Consider the following 24,798-nt stretch of genomic DNA (forward strand, 5'->3'; position numbering starts at 1 on the left):
AAACATGTTTCACCCTTGTTGGGGCTCATCAGTGAGGAGTAGCTTGGGTCTCTAGGCCCAGCAGGCACGGGACCCACGTCTGGGCATACCCGTCCCACTCGGGGTGACAAAGCAAAAACAAAGAGGTGATGGCTGGAAGGTTTAGACTGAATCTTAACCACTGGCATTGCTCGGGGCAACCCTCCAGACCATCATTCTTCGCCTGCCAAGCCATTACAGAAGGGGAAAAACCATATGCAAATCAGGCCTGGCCCCACCCCAACAAGGCTGAAACATGTCTGGGGATGCTTGCGGTCTCGTGCAGAAGGGATGTGACCTAGCAGTTCGGGCTGGACTGCCCCTTTTGGGGTAGGACCAAGCCTGATTTGCATATGGTTTTTCCCCTTCTGTAATGGCTTGGCAGGCTGAAAAACGATGGTTTGGAGGGTTGCCCAGAGCTTTGCCCGTGGTTATGATTAATTCAAAACCTTCCAGCCATCACCTTTCTGTTTTGCTAAAGTCACCCCGAGTGGGACGGGTATGCCCAGACGTGGGTCCCGAGTCTGCCGGGCCTAGAGACCCAAGCTACTCCTCACTGATGACGCCCAACAAGGCTGAAACATGTCTGGGGATGCTTGCGGTCTCGTGCAGAAGGGATGTGACCTAGCAGTTCGGGCTGGACTGCCCCTTTTGGGGTAGGACCAAGCCTGATTTGCATATGGTTTTTCCCCTTCTGTAATGGCTTGGCAGGCTGAAAAACGATGGTTTGGAGGGTTGCCCAGAGCTTTGCCCGTGGTTATGATTAATTCAAAACCTTCCAGCCATCACCTTTCTGTTTTGCTAAAGTCACCCCGAGTGGGACGGGTATGCCCAGACGTGGGTCCCGAGTCTGCCGGGCCTAGAGACCCAAGCTACTCCTCACTGATGACGCCCAACAAGGCTGAAACATGTCTGGGGATGCTTGCGGTCTCGTGCAGAAGGGATGTGACCTAGCAGTTCGGGCTGGACTGCCCCTTTTGGGGTAGGACCAAGCCTGATTTGCATATGGTTTTTCCCCTTCTGTAATGGCTTGGCAGGCTGAAAAACGATGGTTTGGAGGGTTGCCCAGAGCTTTGCCCGTGGTTATGATTAATTCAAAACCTTCCAGCCATCACCTTTCTGTTTTGCTAAAGTCACCCCGAGTGGGACGGGTATGCCCAGACGTGGGTCCCGAGTCTGCCGGGCCTAGAGACCCAAGCTACTCCTCACTGATGACGCCCAACAAGGCTGAAACATGTCTGGGGATGCTTGCGGTCTCGTGCAGAAGGGATGTGACCTAGCAGTTCGGGCTGGACTGCCCCTTTTGGGGTAGGACCAAGCCTGATTTGCATATGGTTTTTCCCCTTCTGTAATGGCTTGGCAGGCTGAAAAACGATGGTTTGGAGGGTTGCCCAGAGCTTTGCCCGTGGTTATGATTAATTCAAAACCTTCCAGCCATCACCTTTCTGTTTTGCTACACTTCCTACTGAGCCATGTTACTTGCTTTATAACCTTGGCCAGCAAGATGAATACAGTTCTTTGCTGCAGGGTCACTAACCCCTGGGCTATTTTACTTAGGGTTTGGAACTTGCTGGGATCTCTGATTTAGAATTGGAGGGATCTGTAATTTTCAGATTACTCACACAGGTCATCAGGAAATCACTAAGCCCCTAAAGAAAATTCAATTTTCCAATAGTAACTTGGTGAACTATTGTTTCTGCGCAAAGGTTTTCTACTGCAAAATTCCGGGGAGACCAGAGACATCTCATTGAACATTCTAAATATTTAAAATGTTGCAGTAGCTAACCCCTCCCCCGCAAACCACCAGATTAAAGTCTGTTTGTCCAGCACATAAAGGCCAGGGACTTAGTTTGCACTTTCACAACTTTGCCCTGTAGTGACAGAAGCATTTGTTTACTGATCCTTTTAAAGGATAAACATGACATGCCTGAACGGTTCCAGACACACAGTCAAAGCAGTACTTAATGTATTTTCTAGGGGGAACTATACAGCTTCAAGTGATAATCAATTACGTATTCGGCCAAAACCGAATATCTAATTTTCAGCTGCAATTCGGCCAAATACTTACTCGAACCCGAATTTCAGTACACCCCTACTTCCAACACAAGTGGGAAATTACAGATCTCTAGTCCCCATTCTAAGTAAATATGTGAAGCAGGATTCTCTACCAAGCACGACTCATGCGCACAAGACCCAGTTTGGATCGCTGAATGGAGCCTGTTTAGAAAAATGTGACAACAGGCAAGAAGACAGATCTGGCTCACAGGCCTCATTTGAGTATGCTGATAGCAAATTCACAATCATACCTACAATCCTGTCAGCTGGAGTGCCTGACTACCCACCAGGATACCAGTGCCTGATTGCAGCATGGTGGACAGACAGGGTATTAACTGAAACAATGTGTATTCACACCAGGAGCTGGTGGAACCATTAGGCATGTAGCTTTTGCATTACACTAACTAACAGAGAAACAGACAAACCAACCATCTAGTTGGAATAATGTTTGCCAAACCTAACTATAAAAATTGTCAGAAGCCCCCAGGATGGTGGAGTATGAGGATGATGTTCCAGAGTGTGGGTGTTGTAGCATTCAGAGAATGAGTAGGAGAGACAGAGAGGAAGAGCTGATTCTGGACAAGCCACTTAGGCCATTTTAAATAAACCTTAGAGAACAGGAGGCGTTACGCTGTAGAAAGGGTGACACTAGGAAATGCTTGAGTAAGGAGACTGCTGTGTTCCATGTCCCAAAGGCTTTGAGGAGCCAGGCCTTCAGAAGGAGTAGCCAGAGACTAGCCTGATCGGCGCTCTAGCAGAGGTATTAGTGGCAGCTGCAAAGACAACAAAATTAGTTTGAAAGCTTTCGAGAGGCATTTGGCTTGGGTTTTTCAATACTGTAGTTTGACAAATACCTAGTTAGGGTGGACAGAATACTACCCAGAGGACCCCTATTGGAAGATACTGAAAGATACAAGGTCTTGCCTAAGTAACGAGCATCAAGAGACTTCTAGGGTAAAAGTGGAAGCTAAACAGGTTTTTCCCCTGTATGGGTCCATCATGACAAGAGAGTCATGGATGACAACTCATTTGAGGGGTCATCTGCCAAGGACAAGTCAAGAAATGTGCTTGGGTACTTAAAACCTCTTTGAGGCTGTGAGTGTTTTGAAGGCTGTTTTCCTTGGTGTGGATGTCCATAAGTTAAGTGGTTTTAGTATAGGGACTGGGCAGTAGGCCCCTTTAACACACATCCTTCGCTTGATTTGGACTCTCCCTGCATCCTGTCTTAGTATCGAACCTTTGATTCCCTGTCTAATAGGTATTCATACAACTCCTTCCCACAGAGAACAAAACAAGTTGTTGAAATATGGTTACATTGTGTGTGTTCTGTTATATTCACCCTTTGACAAGGGGGTGTGAGAAGTGAGTAGTAGAATTGACAGGACCTGACCCAAGAGTTCATACCCATAAAACGGCCTCCAACGCTCGATGTCCCAACCTACCACCAACAGGAATGGGGGATTGGATTTTGGGTCCACGCATGCTACCAGGAGCCCAACACGTCATGCAGAGGAGGTGGAAAGTTTACAAGAGTCTCCTGACTGTCCTGCTGCCCAAAGGAATGATCATGCCGTCAGGAGCATATTTTAATAAGTTATCCCAGAAATCAAAGGACAGAAGAAGCAAGTGTTTGCGGAATTACAGGGATTGTTAAACAGGGTTTAAAAATAACACTCAATTCGATAGAGACACTAGGTTTCAATTAGTGGCGCCCAAACCATTCCAGTTTATCATTCTGGAAATTACACACATCATAGCTAGGCATTTGGGGGTGGGCAGGACCATATAATGTCCCCATTACTATGGCTGGATATTTAAAGACATTTAAACAATCTGTGCACCAGCTGTTCCAGCTGCTGGAAAACATCAGAGACATATGTTCCATGGGCCCCTTTGCAAACTCTGTCTTTATCAGTGTGTCCTTTCATATTAGTTTGGATATATTGGGACCCTTGCACCCTTTGATAGCAGCAAATGAAAGTGTTCTAGTCGTAGTCGACTATGCTACTTGATACCATGAGCTCTTTCCCCTCTACCTAAATACCTTCCTGTGAACCTTAGTGCTCCATTTTACCCGAGTAACATTCCCCAAAGATATGTTCACATGCCATTAATTGAGCTTTATGTCCAAGATTGCGGGCGATATAAAGATCTGCTCCACATTAAAACCCTGCACGCCTCAATACAGCAGTCTCAGATTGATGATAGATGGATGAGTGGAAAGGTTTCACCAAACTTTTAAAAATCTGTTGCAAATACTTGTAAAGGTGGATTAGAAGAACTGGGATGAGATGTTGCTTTGGTAATTGTTTGCCCCCCCCCCCACACCCCAGCACCCACCAGGCATCTACTGGGTGCATCCCCTTTGAGATAGTGTGTAAAGAAGGGAACTTCAGGGGGTGGGGGAGTCATTTATATGCTGAGAAGGATGGGTACCATGAATAAACCAAGCCACAAGTAGAGGCAACCTCATGCACAAAAGAAGGGATCAGATGACCCTAGTCGGAGATTTAGTGCAGCAACACCTACAATAGGCATGGGAAACACAACAACAGTCATACAGCATGATCGATCAGAAGGGCAGAGTACACAAGTTTCAGGTGTGGGATCAAGTCATGGCTTAATTACCAACCACTGATAATAAGCTCCTGGTCCAGCTGCAAGGCCCCTATCTAGTCAGACAGGTTTTAGGTGCCTTCAACTATAGATTCCAGTAGAAGGACCAGCATAAGCAATATCAGATCCATTATGTTAAATGGCTGAAGTTGTGGAAGGAGAACAAGTAACACAACTATTATGGCCTACACAAATGTTACGAATTCCAGTGGCACCTCTGCAAACATAGCCTCAGCCTTGATACCTATGGGATTACCAACTTCTGTGCAGCAAGAGCTAAAGGATTTCAATTTGATGTCTTCACTCAGTAGCCTGCAAGGGGTTCTCCACTATGTTCCTCTACCCCTGGAAAAACAACTGCTTAGCTTAAACCTTACCAGCTGCCAGAGGCTCATTGTCAGATCGTGAGGGAGGAGATCAAGAAGATACCAGACCTACCAGCCCTAAAATGGTTTCATAGTCAGTGGCTGCCTCCAATGCTTTTGGTTGTAATGCCCAATGGATGATGGGGATATTTGGTAGACTTTCATAAAGTCAATGGCCTTTTGGAGTTTGGTGCATATCCAATGCCGCAGGTTGAGGAATTACTACAGAAGATCAGACTTGTCACAGTTGAATCCACATTATCAGTTCACTAAAGTGCAGGATCCCTAGCTCATGAGGTTGTGCAGAAAACATTATTTTCTACCCCTAAATTATTCAATTTAATTTGCTGTTCTACTTAATGGCTGCATGTTGCTTTAGCAGCTTTCCTGCAGCTTACAGATTCAGATGCTGAGCTCGTTTGCTGCTGTTGGAGCATAAATGGATCATATCATTTATGGTAAAACCTGGGAAATGCATATTTTTTTAATTGGTTATTCATAGCACACTTAATACCGGAGTGGTTTCTAAGCACAGATCCGGGATTCAAACCTGTGTTGCTCCGCATAGTCTTGCTTCCAAGACGAGCACGTTGCCACTGAGCTGTACTACCCGTATCTATAATCTGGTGGGTCAGAATTTAGTGTCACCTTCCCAAATCCCCCTTAGTATATCTGGGATTTTGCATGGGAAATGTTCTAGTAAATCCAGAGGCAGAAAGCGGGGCTGCCGTCCACCAAGTACCCTCTCCAACCACCAAATGAGCTGCAGGCCTTTCAGGCTCTATTTGGGTATTGTGAGTGTGTGATCGCAAATCTCTCTGCCATTGGAGGACCCCATAATGAAAAACTTAAATATGACCAACCTTCCGATTGAAGTGGGAGTCTTTGAATCCTTGAGAGATGCCTTATGAAGGCCTCTTTTATTGGCAATGTCTAGCTTTACCAAGGCATTCATATTACAAACTGTTGGGTCTGCGAGTGGTATTATCTCAAGAGCGACTAGGGTGGGACCAGCCCATTCCTATACATCAGCCTCAGATTATTTCCTTGTGAGCTAAACTACTCCACCACAGACCTGAAATGCCTGTCTATTAAGTGGGTCACAGAAGCCTCAAAATAATATGTAACTAGAAAAACAGTCCACCTTATTACAGACCACACGTTGTGAACAAGATTACCACAGAAAAAATAGCGATCCTCAGCTAGGTAGGCCAATTTACAGCCGAATGCAGTTATCATAAGTAGCCACCCAGTATCTGGGTCTGAAATTACGGTATCCCTACATATTATCCCCACCAAAAATATTGCTGTCCATATGGTCGTTTGTCTCAACATAGGTGATATTTTTGGGGGGATCATTTGTGGGAGCGGGGTTTCCGGGGGTGTCCCCCGCAGGGTCCATGTCTCAATATTGCTGCATAAATATGGCGATATTTTTGTATCGCGATATTTTTGCGGGGATATTAACACATGGAACCGAATTTACTTGGTGGAAGGCACCAGGTGGAATGTTAGGCAATATGTGACAATGTCGTCTTTGTAACATTCTTTTTCCTAGGTCCCCATTATGTGCCACACAATCTCCATGGCAAAATCAGTTCCATAGCATATATGAATTGGACATATCTCTCATTGGGTGTAAGGAAAAGGCCCAGTACTATTTTCCCTTAATGGGGGTGGTGGCGAATCCTGAGAAAACCATCTCCACGAACGATTTGACATCCTTACATAAATTGAGCAAGACTCTGTAACAAGTGCAGCTCAATTGTACAAGCCCCAGCATAGATTGTAGAACGCAGCATGCGGAAACAGGTCACAGACACAATGTACATGTGCTGTGTGAGTACACTAACAGAGAAAAACAGGCTTGCCTGCAGCGAGAGCACTGGACTGCCGGGCCACAGTAAACTGAGGGCCTGTTTCCAACATGGAAGATATACAATTTCCCAGGCCTTGGACCACGGGGACTGAGCGTGAGATAAATTCAGTTAGCACAACCACCAGACCTGGGCTTAGCTGAAAATAAGGGGAATTAACATGGGTGAGAGGTGCAACTATTAATCACCCACCAATAACAAAACATTTAACTAATGGGGAAATGGACCCACCAACTAGCCTCTTTTCAGAAGAATTAGTGTCAAAAGATATGAAAAGAGGCAGTAGCCTCTGGACTGGGAGGATGTCAGAATGTCATTTCAGATGGTGTTATAATTGTGAAAGTATAAGAAGGAGGGGGCAAAGTGGAGAAGACCAATCACACCAAGCCAAATAAGACACATTCAAGGAGAGTGTGTCTACTTCGTATTATGCTGTCCCGGGCACACACTCCATGTAAGTGTGTGGATCACAAAAGGGACTATAACTGAGGCACAGACCAATAGCTCCTCTTATCATAGACCCTTCACATGATTTGTGTTAACTCACCCATCCTGGCATAGTTGTCTTGGAAGCTCCCCTTCCAAGTCCGACCAATTGGTATTTATGCAACCACTTCACTAAGTGAAATGAACAAGTTGTTGAAACCTCGGTCTATGTTGTGTGGTTTGTTTTAGGGAGGACCCAGTGTAGTATGATACATGTTGAGGAGAAGATAAATCCAGAAAGCCCACTTCTCGGACACCAGAGTTTCTGTTTTACTTTTTTCAATGATCTGAAGCAGAGAAGTTTGATTTTGTAACACAAAATAGCCCTAAACAGCGTTGACTGAAATTGAAGAAATGTTGGTCCAGTCCAAACATGTTAATTTAATTGATTGGGACAGAACGTCTCCAACCATTTCTCAATGTACAACAAGATGTAAGTTGTGGGATGTTTTTACCCATGCATCCAAGCCCTACAATAAAACTGTGCAGTACTGGCATGGAAAACATCATGATGGCCAGAATTCTCCAGAGAGTGCACAGAGAAAACATGAAGAATAGGCTGCCACCCATTTTTGCCTATGTTGTGAGCACAGGAGGGCACTGCCTAAAACCACCAGTGGGCTACACACACAGTAGCCTGAAACCATTGGGAATGGTAATGCTGATTGCGAAAAAAGCAACTCAGAACTGTGAGGAATTCATTTTCTTAATCCCAAAAATGGTTGCATTACCAGTACTCACCACTATCAGAAAGCCGGCGTTTTAAAACCACCAGACGTTTGTGTAAAACTGAACAAATGAAACAAAACCAGACCAAGGAAAGACTTGCTAAGAGGTGGATACAATGTAAAACTATATTCTGAAATGACTTGAAGGAAGTCATTATTTAATGTATATGTAAAAATTGTCAGTTTGATTTGAATGTAGAAAACTGGGAACAAAAAGTGACATTTAGCTGAAACCTGGCTTAATGAAACTGGATTCTGCCTGACAACTACCCCCGACAGGAGTTGAAACCGGTTCAGCCACTCCCCTTGCCAAAAGGAGTTGTCACTTCTCTGATTAGATTAGGGGTGGAGCAGCTGGGGACTACAGGGAGTTGAACAAAGGCCTGTCCTGGACTCAGGCAAATGTTATATTGGGGGGCCGTAAAGTGGCTTCCTCTTAGGGGAAACTGGGAGGGGCAGTGCCTCTGCTAGCAGCTGAGCTTGGGGGAAGTGGATAAACCAGTTATTTCACCATGTGATGTGGGAAGCCACACCCCTTTTTGACCAGGGCATAATTTTAAAAAGATAGATAACTCACAGTGCGGACTTGTCAGAATTATATAAGTAATATCATTATTTTTGTGATTTTTCTGTGAACATTTTGAGAGTCGTTAGGACCCTGTGGTGTATTCTGGGGGGTTGCTAGCAGAAAATAGGGTCTCACTCCAAATGTCTGCATGTTAAAAATCTGACACTTCATCAATTAATGTCCATACTCCTTGCGCACATGTGTGTAATCTTGGGTAAATGTCCGATATTGCAAAACCAGTTAAAAAGCGCAAAATGTTGTCATTTTTGAATGCAAGCCCCCAGGAAGATCAGAGGCGGACAAGCATGGACCATAAGGAATATATAATGTGCACATGTAATTTCAACAAATTGTATATCTGGGAAGGATGTATTTGAATCAAATATAGATTTGTGGGCAAACTGACCAGGGGAGGATCCTCTGACCCATAAACAGACTTCATCATGCTGACAATCCATTTCCTTCTCCCAATCATGGGAGAGGGGAGAATTGGGCCAATGACAAGTAGAGAGGGGCAGGCTTAGCTAGGCCCAGGCACACACCCATTTTCAAAACACATAAAAAGAGACTGCTGGGACAGGTAGAGACATTCAATTCCATTTGCTGCAGAGCATGCTGACGACGACTTCACATCCAGAGATCCAGACTTCAAATCCATCAATCTCCAAAGACCAGAACTTTACTTCAGAACTTAAAGCAAGGGCCTAAACCCACAAACTGAGAACTCTTCTCAGCAGGCCTCAGCAACCTTAAAATCATTTGCGAACTATTCCACAGCCGGGCCAGCTGTTTGAATTCTTTTGCCAAGAACAATTGCCAGAGACCAGACCAAAGATCCAGAGTGACCCAGACCGCTGTGAGCAGAACCAGAGAGCTGACCCAGATCACTGTGAAGTGCCGAGACCAGAACCGGAGTCCAGTCCAAAACCTGACCAGATCCGTGGCGAGGCCTATTTCAAATTTATATTGTGAGTACCTAGCAGAACTGTGCAGAACCAATCTCTTAGTTAAAATAATCTAATCCAACTATTTTAACCTAAGTAGAACTGCCTCCTAGAAATCGTGTCATCTGTCATTTTTAAAGCTGCACAACTGTCACCTGTCAATTCTGCAGCTACAAGCTGTCACCTGTCATTTTGAGTTTACTTTAAATCCGAAAAACTACCTTTATTTAATCGTCCGTATCTCTGGAACCGTTTGGGTTAGGAACGAAATTTAGCTGTCCTCTGAAAGCTTAGAATCTAGGCTTTCCAACGAACCTAGAACCGACTTCCTAATCGGGATTCACGCACTCGCAAATTTTGCCGCGATTTGCGATTTGGCCTGATTTTTTTACCTGTAAAAAGATAGCAGCTTTTTGCTTTCATGTGCTAAAAATTTGTTTGTCTCTTAACCATCCCTGAATCATTGCTAAAGTGAGCCTGAGCTCATCCCAAGTATCTCTCACTCACCCTGAACCTCCTAAAGGGAATTAAAAGCATTTTCAGCATATTTCTCACTTCACTGCCACCACATTCAAAGCACTTGGGCCTGTGTTTTAAAACTCATACCTGTTTTCTCTAAGCTTGCTGGGGGGGAACTGAATTTCGTATTGTATTTGATTGCATTCCTGAGAACTGTGTGCTCCTCTTTCCATCGCCTTCCATTTCTTACATTGCATAGGGGAGGGGGGTGAATTGCCAGAGAAAAAGTGATTATCTTATCTTTTGCTAAAATCATATCAAGTATTTCTGTACTGCATTTTGTTCCTCATTGCTTTTCCCTTGAAACCATAAAAGTATTTTTGCTACTTTATCCATCCTATACTAACTCCTCATTGATTGTAAAGAAGTGTGCTAGTGCCAGATTACCCATTGTTGATCAACATCATATGTCTAAGTGTACTATCAGATATTAATTTATTATAAAGTGTGATATATATATATATTGTTTTAAATTCTCAAATGAACCTTTTAAACTTGCAAAACAGAACTACTTCTTGGCTCAGTGGGGTCAGGGGGATTCTAAGAGAGGGGTGTTATATAGGGGTAGTCATCCAGAACTCATGAACTGGACATAAAGATATATCAATAAGGGTTTCCATTCAGTATCCCAGACTAGGCATTGACTTAGCTGTATTGTTGAATTGAATCCTCTTACAAAGTATATGCCTTTCTCCGAATCGTTGCCTGTGGGCCAAGCTAAATATATATTTAAACAGCTGATGGTTCCAGTGACGACAGTTAAGCCTATGTGAAAGAATTAACATTGAAAATGTCAATAGAATTTGGACAATTATGGAAATCCTGATAGTGAAAAGATTAAAGCTCATTTTCCACAAGGCACGTGCAAACTTTAACGTAAAAGGGAGGCTTATGCGCACCTTACTAAAAATGGCAGAAACGTTTTTACCCTGCAATAAAAAAGGAAATTCTACAACAACAAAAATATAAAAACAACCTGGAATGCCAAGGCATATTCTATGAAGCAGCTTCATTTCACGTATTTGTAACCGGGCGGGTGGCAGTCTCCCGGCCAATGAGGAGGCTCTGAACAGGGGCATTACCAGACGGCAATCCCAATCCCCAGAGCCTCCTCAGGTCTGGAGGGCGCCATCTTACCTGCTGGAGAAAAAAAGGTAAGTGCCCACTCCCTAATCCTCCCCACCCTCATTTTCCACAGATTTCCCACCCTCACCTACAGCCCTACTTACCTTATCCTTTTGCAGAGCGGACATGCTGGGAAAACCGTCCCCGGTGCATCCCTCCAGATCTGTGACACATTACCATGGAAAGGGAGAAGGGACTATGTGTAGTCCCTTCTCTCCTACTATGGGCCTTCATAACTATGCGCCCCGGGGCATTACCTGAGGTGGTAATGGGACTTATGGATTAAATAACACATGGCAGGGGCGGGCAAACGGCCTCCTAGACAATCAGTAAGCTCAGAAAGTGAGCTATTCCTCATGGTATTGCCCGCGATCCAAGACTTCTCAGAAGCAGGAGGCTGCCATAATCCCATGACCCCTTCTCCCTGCCATTTACCCCAATTTCCACCAGCCGTCCCCACTTCCATCCCTATTTACCTGCAACTGCTTCTTCCCTTGCTGGTGCCAGGAATACTCAGTGTTCAGGTGCTACCCTGCCATAGCAATGGTCTCAATGGAAAGGGAGAAGGGACTACATGTAGTTCCCTTCTTCTTTCGTCCATGGTGGCCATTTTGTTTTGTAGTTTGTTTAAGTGGAAAAGAAGCAACCGCGCAGTTTCTCCACTTAAAAAAAAAACACTGTTCGAACCCCGGATAGCATGCAACGTTCCTAATAGCAATGTACCCCTCCATGGGAGGTCATTGCTCTACAGTGTATATGTAATTCTGTACAGAGGCCATTACCTTACCAGTAATGGGATATTACCATTACCTTACCAGTAATGGGATATTGCTTAAAGAAACCCACTAAGTACAGAGCATTCCAAAAAGGCCGAAGAATTTAGAGCAAACCATTCAAGAGACTTGAAAAAGTGGAAGTTCAAAATATGTGTGGTAACCTGAAACTAAAGGAGAAAGGAAAGGCCCTCTTCCATGTACTTTTGTGAGAAAAGGAAATTATTTTGTTTAAAAACTCAGTCTCTCTTTGATCTGGAGACCTCAGAGCTATGTGGCTTTTTAAAAGTTAAATTAAACCTTTAATTGAAAACGCGCTTTCCATGGTTAGGGTAGGTGGACATTCAATCGGTGTAGTATTGCTAAACAGGGAAAAGTGTCTGCCTTGCATGAGATAGCCCATCTCATGTGAAGGAATAGGGCCCTTATGGCCTTGGACTGGCAGATCATTTATCAGACATGCCTGTTTCAGATATTGAGGGTTTACGTGACAGACATAATGTTGTAGGGTGCACTGCACTCTAGTTTGCTCATTTAAAATGTGTTGCCTAATACCGCAGACCATCATCTTTCACGATCTCTATGAGTACACAGTGGAACATATCTGTGAAAAGGTAGAGGCGACGGAGTTGCTTCAAAAGATGTACTGGATCCTTAAGTCTAAGAAGCATATATTTTGGCATAACCATGGTAATGGTTAAAGCATGTGGTATTGTAAAATTTGAAAGAGAACTTTAAACAAATAAAGCCGTCATATTATTATTTGGTATCGCACAGGATATTTACAGCATGTGGTACAATGAAAGTACTGCAGCCCTTTAATAACTAATATTTACCTCATAAAGTGCGTTCTCTGTACCCAGTGCATTCACAATATCCCATGCGATCCTCGCTCAAAATTAAGTGGTATTTAAAAAAAGTGTATTTAAAATTCCACATGATTTTACCTTCGACACTGCCAGATGACACAAGGTATCCAGGAAAATGGCCAGAGTGTACTGATCTCGCAAGTTCAAACTGTGGACAAAGGCCACTATGAAGACGCAATACATGGCAATAATGTGTATCCTTTTGTGCTTCCCCCTTCCCTCCCCCCCCGCAGTGAGTTTGTCGAGTGGTTGATTGATATCGGAGAGATTACGAAGCCAGAAGAGGGCGTCAATCTTGGGCAAGCACTGCTGGAGAATGGCATTATCCACCATGGTATGTAGCCCAATCAGTTCTGCTGTTTTGATGTTCACTGTTGGCATTTCCTGTTACTAGGGACATGCTGTCTCTGTCCTATCTCTTGTTACTACTTCGTGAGAGGAGGGGATAACCTCTCACTTGGCAGGTGCCAGAAATTGACCAACTGATGATGTAACATGCAGAAAGCATCTCCTTCCCTGTGTATTTCTAAAAATAGAATGCAATAAAAAAAACTATCTCTATTTCTTCCGAGCCCTTGCATTAGCAACCGTGCTTCTGAGGTGGCTTTAGTTTCTCCCATCTCATGGAGGATGTCTGCTATGCTCTGCTGCCTTTGAAATGTTCTTCTGATATTGAAGGACTCTTTTTAAACGTCAACTCAAGAAAAGACTTACTGAGTAAATATGACAGTGGCAAATATTTATTAAAGTTATTGGCCATTGCCAAAATAATACGTGCTCTGGAGTTTAGCTTGCTTTTCTCATCCAACATTTCCAAGCAGTTTGTTGTGGGCTGAATGATGGACACGAGGTCTCCAGGATTATCAGTTAAGTCTGCTTTATTAGTCATAGGTTACAACTCAAGTAGGCAGTTGGTGCAGCTGGTAACCGGCATCACCACCCAGGCTATCATCACTCAGTCACTCCCTGCTGCCAACTGATTCTGCTGGAATGCAAGCACGCAAGCACGCCATAACATTCCACTCTGGACTCTCATGACATCACACACTCACCTGGCGGCTGCCCACTACACAGACCTACAGTTGTATGAAAGGGTACCATCTTGAACATGTTCCGCCTAGTTAATTGGACAACACCAATCATAAATCAGCACAAGTAGGGGATGGACAAAAGTCAGAATTAAAAGTTGACCCTTAGCCTGTTTGTTTGTCAATGGAGAGTTCCAAAGTTGGATTTGGGGATCTAACTCAAAAATGTATTTAATCCTAAATAAATAAAATAAAATTGTGTATTCAAATAACATTTGATATTCGTACCTGTTTAATGTTGAGGGTCTCTTTGTTAGTGTTGTCCTACATGCAGCCTAACATTCTAAAATGTGTAAATTGACAGAAGGTCGGCTTTGGTAGCTTCCATGCAATGTTCATCATTTGTACTACGACGTTCAAAAAGATTTTTTAAGCAAGGCCAAAATCACCTTAGCAAGTGTTTTTTACACTTCAAAGTGAAAAAAGTGTGTATGCCGTCTGCCTTGCCCCATCACAGAATCACAGACAGCTTTAACGAAGGATTTTCAAGGAATCTGGCTGCTTTTATCAGGTGCTAACAGTAGGTGAAGTCCAGAGGATTCCAATCATTTTGGCAGGCGGAGAATATGTGCCAAGCGGACACAGTATTCTCATTCCATGTCCCCACGCCTCCTACGAAAACATGCCAAATGTTTTCAAAATGAAAAGCTATTTTGAATTGTACGTAGAGGGTTCTCAATATCTAATTTTCATTGGAGCCAAAAGGTGCAGTTTAAAAGCTAATATGGCAAAGCAAGTAAGATGTCAGAAATAATGCTTAAGTTAGGTGTGTTTGAGTTTGTCCCTCAAAAGATTGTGTCAAAGAGTCATTCCAAACTGTGCATTAAAAATTAGAACCCCATAATGCTTAATAAAAGCACGGTTATCCTAGCTGGTTTGCCTAATAAGATAGAGATGCCAGGGATCATTTTATCATTAGTGTTATTCATGTAGATTCACTATCCTACTCATGTTTCTTTTTTAAAGAAACTTTTGGTGAATTTTAAAGTGCCTGTTTACCACATTGGCCAAAGCAAAACTGGTTTTATATTATGGCGTTAGTAACTCGTTCCATGGACTATACTGCAGGGTTACGGCCTTGCAGCCCGAGTTGAAGGCCTGAGCGAAGCAAGGGCATTTAACGAGTGCACTGGGACGTTACCCCCCCCCCGGTACAGCCCATGGAATGGGTTACTAATGCACTTAGTACCCTGGGTTGCTAATCCGGTAACCTGGGGTGCTGATAGCGGTGTCTTTTCTATGACTGAACGGGACGTGTCACGTCGTCTCATTCATTCATAGAAAAGACTGTGTAGAGATGGCCGCCACGGAGCTCCTAGCCCCTCTTCTATTTCCATGGCGGCAGGAAGAAAGAAGTCAGAGAAGCAGCAGCAGCGGCAGAATGCCTCCGCCACAGCCATCATGTAAGTGGGGGTCGGAAGGACGGGTAACATTATTTTAAGCAAAGTGAGAATGGGGTGAAGATGGGAGGGGTGGTTGCTTGGAACGCGAACTTGGATTGTGGGATTCAGACGGCTATACGAGCGACCTAATTTGCTATGCCCCTCACCCCGGGCACTAAAAACAACTAGTCCTTTATTTTATAGGGACCAGAACATGCCCTGGAGGTGGAGTGACATGAGTAGACACACTTCCCTGTATGTATCTCTGCCTCCAGGCCAATTTGAATCGTGTTCTCTAGATGGAGCGTGTTCAAGAGCAGGAAACCAACTCCCATGATTTTCACCTCACTACGCAGGGAAACCAATATCATGGACTCCTGCAACAGAATTGTGGTGTGGATTGAGGGGCTGGTAACCCTATGGATCCTCTTCCTTTTACACCACGAAAGGAAAACCATTTTCCTTAGGGACACCCCTGAAATGCTTCTATAATGTTTGTACATAGTGGCCACCATTACTGGGAACTGCTATGCATGCACACTCCCGAGCATGGTGAATTTCCTACCCAAATTGTCCAGATCGCTGTGCCATTTTCCACCACAACAGCAAAATTATCATCGCTGATATCACCCAAGACTTATGAACTTTACTCAAATTGTGACATGTTTACATTTTTGGACAAGTTCATGTCAATATCTTCTATGCCAATCTTCCCACATACCAAATCAGAGGTATTTTGATTGGTGCAAAATGCAGACAGCCACCCCATCTCTGGCACTCAAAAACAGCTACTTAACTCACCCTTTTTACAAGATCTAAAATGGCTCTTGTAAGAAATAGATCTCATTTAAACAGCTCGGCCTAACCTATCAATGCCCTCACTCCTCTGTTGCGATTTACCATACAGACAAGATGCAGCTAAACCACTGCACTCAATTTGTTTGTTTCCCTGATCAAATATTTCTAGGAATCCCCTCTACCAATACTCTGGCAGAAGTAACAGAGGGTTCATAGTTGTGGCCTTTGAATTTAGGAATTATTCTTCCCATCTGTATCCACCAAGCCACTTCCTTAATCCAGCTCAGGAAACTCTTGAAGACCTGGCTTTTCAAACAACCCTAAACATCAATCTCATTCGGAAAACCTTCCAATTCCCAGACACCTTTCCTTGCCTGCTGCATGCTAATGCTGCCTCTTGATCATCAAAGCACCCAGTAGCCACTTATTAAGCAGTAAGCACTTTAATGAATGTTGTATAGAGACAGGATGCTTTGTCTGTTGCTAGCATATCGTGAACTAATTCTAAAGATCAGTCATAATATGTGATTGCGAATAAGAATCTTTGAATCTATCCTGGAATGGAAAAACGATTCCTTTGGAGTTCCATCACGTAATTTTGCTTTTAATTCTGAAGTCCAATGTCAGGTAGTGCTGGCATAAAATAAGGTCAAATTAGATAATCGTATGATTGCCCTGCAAGAGGACTGTGTTAGACAGAGTGAAATGAATATCAATAATAACACTTGACTTTAAAGAATCAATTTCCAGTATGCGACCAGGGGTGTAGAGAGATAGTCACTAAATTGATGCGCATTGGAGAATTGGAAAATGTATTCAAAGAGTATATTAAATTATGTTGAGGCCCGATAAGTGTTGCCAGTAGACAAAATTACTGCAGCATTTGGTTTTCCGGATGTTTTGGACTACAACTCCCATCATTATTAGCATAGTCAATTGTGCGTGTTCATTGCAATTGCAATCAAACACATCTCGAGAGCTGCAGGTTGCAGACCTCTGACGTAGACCACCTTAATATGCCAGTCATCCTCTGCCAGACACAACACGAAGCCATGGTCGGGGTCTTGCTGGTATCTGTGGCTATCGGGTCTGCATTTGGACAATGCAGAGCAAATGACAGCGACGGACCGTGTCTTTTTATGTGCTCCCAAGTGGTACTTTCTTGGAAAGTCGTCTGTACATTTCAAGTCACGGAAGCAGAGATAACTGTAAGGGGACCACACCTTGAACCTGGTGATGGAGGGGGAGAATGAGCAGCCCATTATATTTATGTGTGTTTTTAAATAAGGCGGCATATGTGTGTGTGTGTGTTTCATTTTCTGCTACTGGGGTAATGTGTTTGTGACAGTGTAAATTATAGGTAGAAGGATGTAGCTGTGTTCATATGACTTATAAATCTATACATCTGAATCTGGTGTTGATTTGCATGTGTGTTTTTCATTGATCACAAAACAGAAAATGAAAAATGATCAGGCTTACAGGGTCATTCAGTATTGGGTGATAACAGTAAAATTGTAGGTATTTGGCAAATACCGTTGATTTTACCATGCTCCCAATTCAGGGTTTGATCAAATGCTAATATCAGCGGTGGTATTTTAAGGTGGTCGTTTGCAGAAAATCCACCTACTTTTACTTCCACATCAAAGGTAGAGGTAAAAATTCCAAACTGACCACACATTTTTTAAATCTCTTTTTATTGTATGGAAACAAAGCACATGTGTTTCCCTTCTATAGATTGAAAAATGTTTTTACAAAGGGCCATGTTGATGGGGTAAAAAGGTGGGCATCTCTGATTGTCTTCTTTCACTAACTTAGCCATATTTTGCATAAAAAGGCCAGAATTGACCCTTTTATGCATATGACCCTTTTATGATGTGATGTGAGCCACTACTGTACATAATCCATTTTTTCCTTCACATGGATGCTGAAAATGGCTGAAAGGAAATGTTACACAAGGAGAACCTTTGTACATTACCACCATCAGAGGTTGTATTTCAGAAATAACACTGGAGGTATTCCAGAAATACCACCTCTGCTGGTGGTAAAGTTTGAGTAGAGTGGATTTTCAGAAATTCCTCTGGCGGAGCGGATAACTTTGTTCAGCAGTATTAAAAAATCCACCCAACCCCGAACAACCCGACCCCCTTAGTTTGTAGTCTTCTAATAATGAATAGTAATATTGCATCTATGTTTGTTTATCTACTGTATCCGAAAGTAAGTACCACAAACAGCCCTTTCTATAACCACTACATATGTAACATCCATGGGTGCTGTCCGGGATGCTATCACACTCTTTTTCGTACAATTCATTAGACCACAGGGGAAGCATTCGTACTGAATCAAACCAAGGACAAACTCTAATACGATATGGACCCTTCCTTCCTTGACAAGTAGGTGTCATGATAAGATGCTGAATATTGTAACAGACTAGTAGTGTATGGGAAGCAGTGGTGCCAACATTACCATACCGGGTCTCACAGAATATCTTATTTAAATGCATGCATTGCCACTTGGCGCTATGAACAAACCCTAGCCTCCTCTTGCTCACTGTGCAGGCCTATGTGTGGGGGTAACCCAGGCACATCAACAACACTACTGAAATCAAGACGAATGCCTTGCACCCAGATGCGTTGTTAGGGGGGGCAAGGGGGGCTATAGCCCCTGGTCTTTTGGTCGTAGCCCCGGATAGAATCTCAGGAGCTACAACCAATAGGCTAGCTAGCCCTCAGTTCCGACAGCTCCGACATCAGCGTAGCCCCGGATCTTTTCCAGACCTAGCAACACCCCTGCTTGCCCCATTTACACAGAAGCTGGCCAGGATCTGCAGCACCCCGTTCCTTTGTGGCACCTAGATTCTGAAGGATGTATTCTTTTTCAATTACTTTCTTTTTACATTTGGGAGCTCTGGTACATGGGAAACAGCCCAGCCAGCCTGGGGGCAATTGCCCTTTGCACCCCTTGCCAGTCCGCCCCTGGCTGTGACTACCGCATCACAAGACAGATAAAGAGCTCCCAGGTAATTCAGAAAATGAAGTGCCTGTGCCAGGGGAACCCTCCCAATGTGACCCATGGATATTCATAGGTCACCTCGTCAAATGTTTGTTGACCTGCACATAATTGTGTCTCTTTGAGGGGGCTAAAATAGACAAACCAAACCCTCCCAAAGCACCCAAATGCACCGCACCCACCCCGCACAGCCCCTCACCACCAGCACCCAAAGGCTTCCCGCTCCCCAAAGCACCTCAACGAATAGAAAATACTTTCTCTTTTTCCAGCCTAAATGGAAGCATTACATAACTTTAACATGCTAAAAGGGCGATGGGGAGGGCATGCAATAGAGCCATGTGGGGGATGCATGAAGGCTGCCCTCCCTTGATGAGCCTTCATTGGGAAACATGGGTGAAACTCAAACTTTTCCAGATGACTTTCTGGGAACCTTTGAACGTTTGCGGGACAGCAAACCATCCACAGTCTGGTGGTTTGAGTTATTTATTTTCTTAAGAGTTTTCTAAACTCTTTGCCAAAGCCTAAGGGAATGCATGTCTTTTTGGGCTTTCTCACTGTCCAGTATGCGTGCTTGGTTCTCTATACGCCAGCATTCTTTCATACATTCAGTCAGTATTTAGGCCTGCTGAACACGTGGGAACTTGTGTCTGAATGAAGTTAGGAGGGCAGGTATTCTTCGGCCGGTTACCAAGAAAGGCTGCTTTCATGATAGGGGCTGCACTCGGACTACTGAGTGACGAGGCAGGAGCACTCTCATCCGGCTGGCGTAGCATGAGCCAGGCACATTTGTTTGATTAGCACGTGGATGCAGCTGCGCCCCACTGAAAATAGACTTCTCAAAATAGTTCAATGAAACATCTGGTGTGTGTTCCAACTGAAATGTGCTCGCGGTTAGGCCTATTGCAAACGCAATGAGGATTTGCTTCCGCTGAGCAGGCTTTGCCGTGAACTCTGCATTTTTTAACTTGGCCTTGAGGGGCTGGCATTTTTCATTGGGCTGCTGAAAGCTGGCATGGCATTTGTAAACACACATGCCCGCTGTTGTGTAGTGGCAGTCAATGTCTTTGATGGCTGGCAGGACTCGTTGCAGTCTTGTACATTTATCCGCCAGGGCTGTGTGCACTGTCAATATATGCTGTTGTGAATAGGATGGTGAAATCGAAATTGGTGAAAGTTGCACTGTAATTGTAATTTGCTTCTGCCATTTCCAAGAAACATTGAAATTCTTGTGGCCAAAGTGCCTTGGCTAACATTGTAATATCCGTAGTATAAAAATATAAATATAATGATAATACAAAAGCGTTATGCACCCCCACAAATATATCGCAAATCCCCATATTTCATGTTGGCACAACACTTGTCGTAATCCATGGTATTCCAGACCGCCCTCCTTGCATGGCAGATCCGCCAGAGCGTCAAGAGATCACGCAGGTGGCAACAGTGCGCGTTACAAGAACCTTTAACATAACATACCATATGAAACGCCGAAGCAGATGGCAAAAGGCGGATTATTGGCATGTTTGCCATACAGTACTGCATGTTATTGGCAACTAGCGGTACCACCTGGCGTTGCTGACATTCACGTGGGGGGTCTGCTATACCCGTGTTGTGTTTCATTGTGTCATAGCTTCTTGTTTTTGAAAAATTGCAAAATCGGAAATATTCTGAAATCGACAATAAGGATAGCACAGGGCCGGACCCCGCTCCACCCCTGTGTAGGGCGAATGGGTGAGGTTGGTCAAATTTCACAATCGCCAGTACACCCCAGACTGGTATGCTGAGCTCAGTCTAAAATGTAAGCCCGCCAACTGTTGTGGGGCTGGAGCCAACAATCGCAAAATCGCCAATCTACGGAAACTGCCTATACTGATAGTACAGGGCCAGACCCCGCCCTGTATAGGGCGAGTGGGTGAGTTTGGTCAAATTTCATTTTAGCCAGTACACCCCAGACTCGTATGCTGACCGTGGGCCAACATTTCAGGCCACCAACTATTATGGGGCTCGAGCCAACCCCCAACATACAAACACACTTTCACAAAAAACATAACAAAAAAAAATGATATATATATATATATATTCACTGAAAAAACCTTGTTAAATGGACGTTATGGTTAAGTTGGACTAATAAAAACCTATGAAATTCAAAGAAAAAACTTTGTTAAACGGACGTTATGGTTCCAAGTAAAACCGAAAACCCCTGAAATTCGCCAGTTATGGTAAGCTAAGCAACCATAACTCGTGCCACCACCGAGCACTGCTAAGACTAACACCCAGGACATCAAAGATGACATCACAAATGTCATTGAATTTTTATTCGGGTTGCTGAAAGCTGGCATGGCATTTGTAACAAACAGTACATATGAAGCACCACAAAGCATACAAATCAGAGGCATATGCAGGGAAACTAAAGGGTATGGAGCTCAGATTTGGGAATTCGCTCTGTAAACATGTTTGTAGCCTGTGGTTAGTCTTGGTTCTATGTGATTTGATTGAGGAGAATTCATTGAATTCGAGTTCAACAATTTTTTTGTGTGTGATTCATTTAATCGCAAATGTATGCGGGGGAGACCCCCATAAACCCCATTAATTGTTAACCTTACCCAACCCACACATATATTTGCAGCATAATTTGATTACAAAAATTAGTTGAACTCAAATTTGGTGAATTCTCCTGCACGGTAAACTACCCATCCCGTCAGTCTTAACCTCCCTTCTTCTAAGATTTCTTTTCCCAGGGACAGTTCAGTAGAGACATGACATTGTGATAATTTCCTCCTTCTCTGCCTGTCCCAAGTCTTCTGGTCTAGTACTAGTGACATCACTGACAGGGCTGCTAAAAGGCTAGATTGGCCTGTAAGGTGATGTTACCTGAAATATCTTATATGACCCGTATTCAAACAAGGCAACGTTTCTTTGGTATCCAGTAATATATTCGAATAGAGAATAATGAAAAACATTTTTAACATACCCAAAATATCAAAAAAAAGATTTTTGTCAAAAATATGTATGGGGTCGGGTAAAGGATTAAAATAGGTGGGGAGCAGGTTGGGGTGGGGTTATAAACGTATGGAAACGGGAGGTTTAGGGGGCCTTCCAAATAAAAAATAAAATCTGTGTTTTTTCGGTATTTTCGGGTTCGTTAAAAATGGTTTTGTTATTACATTTTTTGTAAAAATTACAGGTGTCCTATTTTTCACTTTAACATTGAAGCAGTAAGACTTTTCCAGTAAATGAGCTCTGTGAAACAGCATGCACGGGTCATCTAGAGAAACACTGCCACATTGCTGGAGAGGACCAGCCAAGCACCAACCGCTGCAATGCTATTCTTCGATAGAATAACAGCTATTATTTACATAGAATCTTCTGTGTTCTGAAATGGAAAATCCTTATCATAATACAGAGATTGGGTGGGACAAAGACTGATATGCAAATTGATATTTATCCTCTGTGAAGGGTGCAATGAGCTAAAATGTGGTTGTAGACCCTCCTGAGTGGAAGAAAGTCCAGAGAACAGGTCACTTGATCCATGTTCATTCTCAGTAGAGAGGCTTCACACTCCTTTGTAATTACAGAGATTCTCCAAGACCTAGAAAGGATTTAGAAGCCAGATTGCCAACTAAAACCTGGGGCCACATGGAGTGAACCTGCATCTTTCATGCTGTCAGCTGCTAGATACTGTTCAGGAAAATGATCATAACGACCCCTCATCCCCAAATCCATCACCAGTTTGAACAAGGCGGCTTTGGTTGAATGGTTAAAGCAAAGATGCATTAGTACCCTGAATGGAACGCTCAGCCAATTAGGCTTCTCCGAACGTTCGCTGACTTTACAAGTGAAACCCAATATTGATAGCATCTTGTGAGCTGTGCACAACAGCCTCTGGCCACCACCAACCCCATGCCTCCACTCCCCCTCTATCAGGACCCACAATTTCAAAACCAATACCTTTGGGTTCGGTGCGCTATATAAGCAAATAAAACAAACAAACAAACAAAACACGGTTGCGTAAACCTTTTTAACAAATGAAAAATTAAAAAAAATAATCTCACCATACTCATCAGCAATACAACTGCGCTTGGTTATAAGTCTTTTTAAGTTTTGTTAATGAACACTGAAAACAGTCTAGAACCAACATACACTGTCGTTGATACCTCAGGTAAGTTTATTTTTTCACTTTTCTTCTGTTGTAAAAAGCCTTTAGCACCTGTGTTTTTGATTTTTGGGTGCTGCTGGTGTCTCTGCTGGTAACAGCACCAGTGCCCCCCTTAAAATATGCATGCTTTTTTCGAGCTTTCCACTTAGCTGGTGGGCTATTACCAGGAGGGTTGGACTGCCGCCTCAGTGAATATCACTGCACTAATGATGCATTTGATTGTTTGAGAACACTGAGGCTCTCCTGAGGAATCAGAGAGAGTCTGTTTATATCTCTTTGCTGCCATCAGTAGAAGAAAGCATTCAAGAGAAAAGAGGTAAATACATGTCTATGGCTGGTTATTTTTTTAGTTTTCAGGCACTGTAGTGAATCCATTCTTATAATATTATCGTAATGGAAGTCCGGGTATTTATTTATTTGTCATTTGTAGAGCATGCCGAACCCGAGGGCATCTGAGTGCTTGCAGTACATACATGAAGTAGAGAATACAATAGTGGCAGGGTTAGCAAATGTGGTTACAGTACATACATGAAGTAGAGAATACAATAGTGGCAGAGTTAGCATCCTGTGTTTCCTAACTGCATTGTTATGTCAAGAGTTCTCCTTAGTGCACCCCATTAGTACTGCAGTGGTCTAATAGCCCGAAGGCTTATCCGAAGAAGTGTGCATTGTGCCCCTGATGGGATATAAAGCCCTTGGTCTGCAAGAGAATAGAAAAAGGCACCAGGAGAGGGGAGAGGGCAATGGGGGAGAATAGTTAAACATAGATTAAATACAGGTAAGAAAGGGAATAAGGGGTGAGAGTCAAGTTTGGGATACTTTGCATGGATGTACAGTCAAGAAGGATCGAGCAAAGCATAGCACTTTTCAGAAAATAGCAAATGCGTGATGCTCCTGTCAATGAACACACACCCACGAGGGCAGCCAAACAGCAAATTCCAGAGCGACTTACTCGAAGCCCGCGCGCAGAAGCGTGCGTGCGCTGTTTAAATTGGCTTCCTGGAAGAGAGGGCAGGGCCTCTATATAAAAGAGCAAATAATACTATTAGAACACAAAGGGATTACGAAACAGCTCACAATAAATCCATAAGTAGTCCACAGTAATCCACAGAAGCAGTCCATGCAAAGGAAGAGCCGTACCAGGCTGCTTAAAGTACTGAGCGAAGTCCTTGCGCTCCACCCAAGGTCCTCACAGCACAACAGCGACTTCCAGAGCGACTTACTCGAGGCGCACCCGCAGAAGCGCGCATGTGCTGTTCAAGTTGACTTCCTGGAAGAGGGGGGGGTCTCAAGATGCTTAAAGAAGTACTGCACAAAGTCCTTGCGCTCCTCCAGCGGTCCTCACAGCACAACAGCGACTTCCAGAGCGACTTACTCGAAGCTATTATATGGCAATCATACTCTGAGGAGAAGTTCTAGGAAGAGTAT

At 43.7% G+C, this 24,798-nt stretch overlaps 1 protein-coding gene across 1 annotated transcript in view; it reads left to right on the forward strand.

Annotated features, from left to right (window-relative positions):
• Positions 1-24,798, forward strand: part of PREX2 (phosphatidylinositol-3,4,5-trisphosphate dependent Rac exchange factor 2) — a 1,458,907-nt gene that overhangs the window by 527,848 nt on the left and 906,261 nt on the right. The window contains exon 12 of the mRNA XM_069621155.1: positions 13,177-13,277. Within this exon, the coding sequence (XP_069477256.1) occupies positions 13,177-13,277 (101 nt within the window). The remainder of the gene's footprint in view (positions 1-13,176; positions 13,278-24,798) is intronic.

Source organism: Ambystoma mexicanum, chromosome 5q, assembly GCF_040938575.1.
Source record: "Ambystoma mexicanum isolate Mex_15411 chromosome 5q, UKY_AmexF1_1, whole genome shotgun sequence".
Lineage (NCBI taxonomy): Eukaryota > Metazoa > Chordata > Amphibia > Caudata > Ambystomatidae > Ambystoma > Ambystoma mexicanum.